At 51.1% G+C, this 4,861-nt stretch overlaps 1 protein-coding gene across 1 annotated transcript in view; it reads left to right on the forward strand.

The window, feature by feature from the left end:
* Nucleotides 1–895: 895 nt before the first annotated feature.
* The window catches only part of TSPAN18 (tetraspanin 18), a 20,622-nt gene continuing 16,656 nt past the window's right edge, over nucleotides 896–4,861 (forward strand). The window contains exons 1-2 of the mRNA XM_007946523.2: nucleotides 896–958; nucleotides 2,058–2,252. Of these exons, the coding sequence (XP_007944714.1) occupies nucleotides 896–958; nucleotides 2,058–2,252 (258 nt within the window). The remainder of the gene's footprint in view (nucleotides 959–2,057; nucleotides 2,253–4,861) is intronic.

Below are 4,861 nucleotides of genomic sequence, written 5' to 3' on the forward strand. Positions count from 1 at the left end.
TTATATGATATAAGGATTTGCTATAATCACAGTCCGGCCCTCACCCGCTGATGCAAGAATTCAATGAGATAGTGTGTGTCACATGCTTGGCACAGTGCCCAGCACACAGCAGATGCTCCCCAAACTGTGGCTACTATTATTGTGTTAAATTTAGTTTTTGTTGTTTTTGAGAATACACACAGCAAAACACACACCAGCTCAACACGTCTACATGTACAATTCAGTGACACTGATCACGTTCTTCGAGTTGGGCACCCATTCTCCCCCTTCGTTGCTGAGCTGTTCCTCCCGCATCTACATCAGCTCACTGCCGCCTAAGTTTCCCATCCAACCTTTCAAGTGGCTATTAGCAGTTTGATCCTGGGTCAATAGGTCTGAAGAGCTCAGCGCTCAGGGAAGGTGTTCGGTACCAGCTAAGCTAAACAGTTTGGTTCAAAGAAGGCTCTAGGTGATGTTTTTGGTTTAAGGTTTCAAGTTTAAAGATTTTCTCAAGACAATAGTTTCAGAGGAGGTATCCAGCCTCAGTGACTCCAGAAATTTTGGATTCCATGAAAATTTGAAATTCTGTTCTTCATTTTCAGTGCTTTCTAATTAATATTACTAATAAGCCTCTCAGCAACCCTTTGGGATAGGACTTACCAGCTTTGTTCTGTGGAGGAGGAAAACAGAGGTCAGCTATGTTCCATCTCCCCCATGTCCACCCACACCCCAGCATAAATTCCCAGAACCCTTTGCACAGAGTCTTATCATAGAGGCATACACCACCTGCTAGTTGGGGCTGGCTGCTGGGGCCCCCATGGGGTGGGGGTAAGGAAGGAGGGGCGAGGATTCTTTCTGTGTGGGGTCCCCCAGCAGAGAAACTGAGGCAGCCTTGTGGTTTTGTAGGTGGAACACCATGGAAGGTGACTGTCTGAGCTGTGTGAAGTACCTGATGTTTCTTTTCAATTTCTTCATTTTTGTAAGTATCCGTGGCACATGCCCCCAAGTGTCTGCTGGGTGGACAGAGATATTCACAGTAGGCCAAGTGCTGGGGCAGGAACAGTGCTGGCTCCTATGGGGTCTGGGGTTGGGTGTGACTCCTTTTGCTGCCTGCTGATCACCCCCCATTCCCTCCTGCACTCCCTCCCCATCAGGGGTCAGATCCCAACACAGAGGCTGAGGCTGGGGCCTGCCCCTCCGCCCTTTGCCAGGGAGTTGAGTCATCCTGGGTCTGTCTATGCCAAGACCTCTCTCCTGTGATGGGTTTGGGGGCCTTGAGAGTCTTACTCTTGGGAGTAGTGTGGGAACTGTGGAGGCCTCCCCTTCATGACAAAATGTTGGCTGGGCAGGGAGACCTGCTTCCAGTGCTGGGCCACTATGCTTAGCAGTCAAAAACTTAACCACCGTGTCACCAGGGATACCAAACACTTTTACAGGCTGCCAGTCCCTGGGTAGGAGCTCTGGTACCGTAGTGCCTAAGGCACTTGACTGCTAGCCAGAAGGCTGGCATTCAAACCCACCAGCCACTCCTCGGAAGAAAGGTTGGGCAATCTACTTCTGTAGTGATACCGTCTCGGAACCCCAAGGAGGGGTTGTTATGAGTGGGGTCCGACTCGACGGCACATAATAAAAACAACAGTCCCTGGGTAATGCAAATAGATAATGCACTCAGCTGCTCTCAGGAAGGCTGGCAGTTCAAAGTCTACCCAGAAGCACTTCAGAACAAAGGCCTGGTGGTCTGCACCAGCTGCCATCCAATCAGTTCCAGCCCATGCTGACCCCATGCGTGTCACAGTAGAACTGTGCTCCTTAAGGTTTTCAGTGGCTGATTTTTAAGAAATAGATCACCACACCTATATCAGCTTGAAGCAACGCATGCTACACTTAAGGGCAGCATAACAAGACAAATCCAAGGCAAGTGAAAGCACTACTGGCATGGAGGCTCATGCTGCGGTTGGGATTCTTGCCCAGCTCACCAGGCACCCAGGGTGAGGGGAGTGGTGTGTGTTGTTTGGGGGTGTCTAACCTCATGTCCTCCTGCTTCTTCTCCTCCCTCTTCCGACTGGCCCGGGGAGCAGCTGGGTGGGGCCTGCCTGCTGGGCATCGGCATCTGGGTCATGGTGGACCCTACCGGCTTCCGGGAGATCGTGGCTGCCAACCCCTTGCTCATCACAGGCGTCTACATCCTATTGGCCATGGGAGGCCTGCTTTTTCTGCTCGGCTTCCTGGGCTGCTGTGGGGCCGTCCGTGAGAACAAGTGTCTGCTGCTGTTTGTGAGTACAGGTGCCGGGCAGGGCAGGGTGGTGGGGGTGGGGGGTGCTTGCTGACTTACAGGCCCTGCCTAGCTTCCATTCAGAAACCAGCAAGTCCACCTGTCTGGGGACTATCAACCCCAGAGGAGACCAAGAGCTCAGTGTGTCCATCTCCATTCACTTTGCCGTCAATGGTCCTAAAGCCCAGAGAGGTTCAGTGACTCACCCAGAGTCCCACAGGGAGTTAGTGGCAGAGACAGGAATGGAACCAAGATCTCCAAGCACTTTGGCCGATGCCCCCTGTGCTGCCACAGTCTGATCCTCACCATGCCTTTGGGGGAGCTGGTTTCTTGAAGCAGCACTCCTTCCTTTCTCCCTTTACAACTTCCCTCAAGTCAAGCCAGGCCCCCTGACTTATTGAAATGAACACCCAGTATGTGTCTAGACTCAGGGAACTCACACTGAGGATATAAACAAGACTGCGGTCTTCCAGGAGTGAGGAACTCACCAACCTCGTCCATCTGCATGTGTGGCCCAGTTTCTGGAGTCTGCTCTTAGAGCTGAGTCTATGTCTGCAATTTGGGTGAGCAGCCACGAGGTGGCACTAGAGTGACCCTACTCTCCAGGTCTGAACCACCAGTCTTCTCCAAGGCAGGATCAACTGAGAATATTGACCAGGATGCTTTTCAACTTGCTTGCTTTTAGGAACTCTAATATATACATTGTATCTTTGCATATAAAGCACCCATGTAAATAATGTGCCTGTGCATAAAAAGCACACAGTGTGCACAGGGAACTAATGCGTGAGGGGAAGACTCTTTATTTGCATAAAAATACAGTAACTCCTCGTAAAATACCTAAGATGATTAGCTGTTGGCTAAATCACTTCACTTCTTGGATTTCTAATTCTAATATAGAGATGATATGATCTCTTAAGGCTCTTTATTCATTAAATAAATGATCCCCGAATATCTATTACAGGACATGTAGTTCACTAGGGCCTGAAGCTACATCTGTGACCAAGAGAGAACTCCCCTCCCTCGTAGACAGGCAGCAGAGGCATGGGTTTGAGTGTGGAACTGCTCCGTCCTCTCACTCTGTGTTTCTACCTTGTTTCTTTACATTTCTGGGCTTTTATGCCTTCACTCGTTAAGCGAAGAGGCTGAGAAGGTAAGCTCTAGGTTGAAGTCAAACCAAGAGAGTATTGGGTTTCTAAGGCAGTCAGTCTTTATGGAAGTAGATTGCCCCATCTTCCTTCAGCAAAACAGCTGGTAGGTTTGAACCGCCAGCCTTCTGGTTAACAGTCTAATGCCTTAGGCACTACACCACCAGAGCTCCAGTATTGACAAGATAGGCAGTGGGTATTCTAGTTTTCTTCTGGTTTCCCCTGGGTTGTGGACCTTTGGCCTTTGTTCACTTTCCTGGCTTTGGTGGGTGGGTCTTTTCTCCCCTAAGAGGTCATATGGGCCCCTAGGGCTGGAAGAACTTCTGGGTTGAGCCCAGGCCTGCTGCTAAGTTACAAACAGCCCAGCTTAGGAAAGTGGGCCTGTGGGTAGATCAACACCCAGGTGCTCCTCGTGGGTGGCTGGAGGTCAGGAGTTAAGTGACGAGGAGACTTGGGCCAGTCAGTTGGAGGACTGACTTGTAAGGCTTCTTTGCAGTCCTGGGGAGGAGTGAGCACCTCGAAGTGCTGGGAGGCAGAGCCCTGGCATGGTGCCCCCTCTCCGGATCAGAATACACCATACACAGTACACAGTGAGATGTGCACAGTGAGATGCCCCTCATCCCAGAGGGGATGTGAAATCAGCTGTGAAATGTGTGACATGGGAGCCTTGGATACGCAAACTTCTTGTTTTCGGAAAAACAAAGAAAACCTGTGAGCGCCCCCTGGTGGAGAGTGCCCTACCATAGCCAACCATGTTCTTAACCTGGAATCATCTTGGCTTGTAGAACCCAAAAGGACTTTATAAAGGGGCTGGGGCATGGGTCTCAGGACACACCAAACCTCCCTTTTCCCCTCCACACCTCAGCCCCCCAGGGCTCATTCATTGTTAATGGGATCATCTTGAAGCCCAGACAGGAAGCCAGGCTGGCGCTCTGGGCTGGGAGCAGGCTGGGGCCTCGCGTCACCTCTCAAACCTCTTAAATGTTCTGCAGCTAAGTGACTGCCTCCAAGTCTGCCAGCTGGACAAGAACTGCCTCTCTCCCCAGCACTTAGGGAGAGGAGGAGGTTTGCCCGAAGTCACCCATGAGAGAACCATGTCCTGCCCACCAGGCTGGGTGCTTTTTTCCTAGCTGTGTTGTGTCCCCTTCCCATCCGTCTTCTGGTGTCTTCTTTCTCCCTCTTCAGTCTGTTATCTCTGTCAGTCCTTTTCTTTGCTCTCTTCCCTGACGCTCTCTTTCCTTGTCTATCTCTGCCATTCTCTTGATTTCTGTGTTTTCATTCCTGCCCCTCTTCCCTCTCTCTCTGGAACTCTCCTCGCCTCTGCCCTCCTCTCGCTGGCTCGCTCTCTCTCTCACTGTGTCTCTTCCCTGCCTTTTCTGTCCTCCCCTACTCTCCTCTCTTCTCCTCTTCCTTCACATCCCCTCCCCTCTTCTCATCCTCTTCATCTCCCCTTCACCCTCCTTTC

The sequence above is a fragment of the Orycteropus afer genome, unplaced genomic scaffold, assembly GCF_000298275.1.
Source record: "Orycteropus afer afer isolate SDZICR_OR568_19922 unplaced genomic scaffold, OryAfe1.0 scaffold00165, whole genome shotgun sequence".
In the NCBI taxonomy this organism is placed as follows: Eukaryota; Metazoa; Chordata; class Mammalia; order Tubulidentata; family Orycteropodidae; genus Orycteropus; species Orycteropus afer.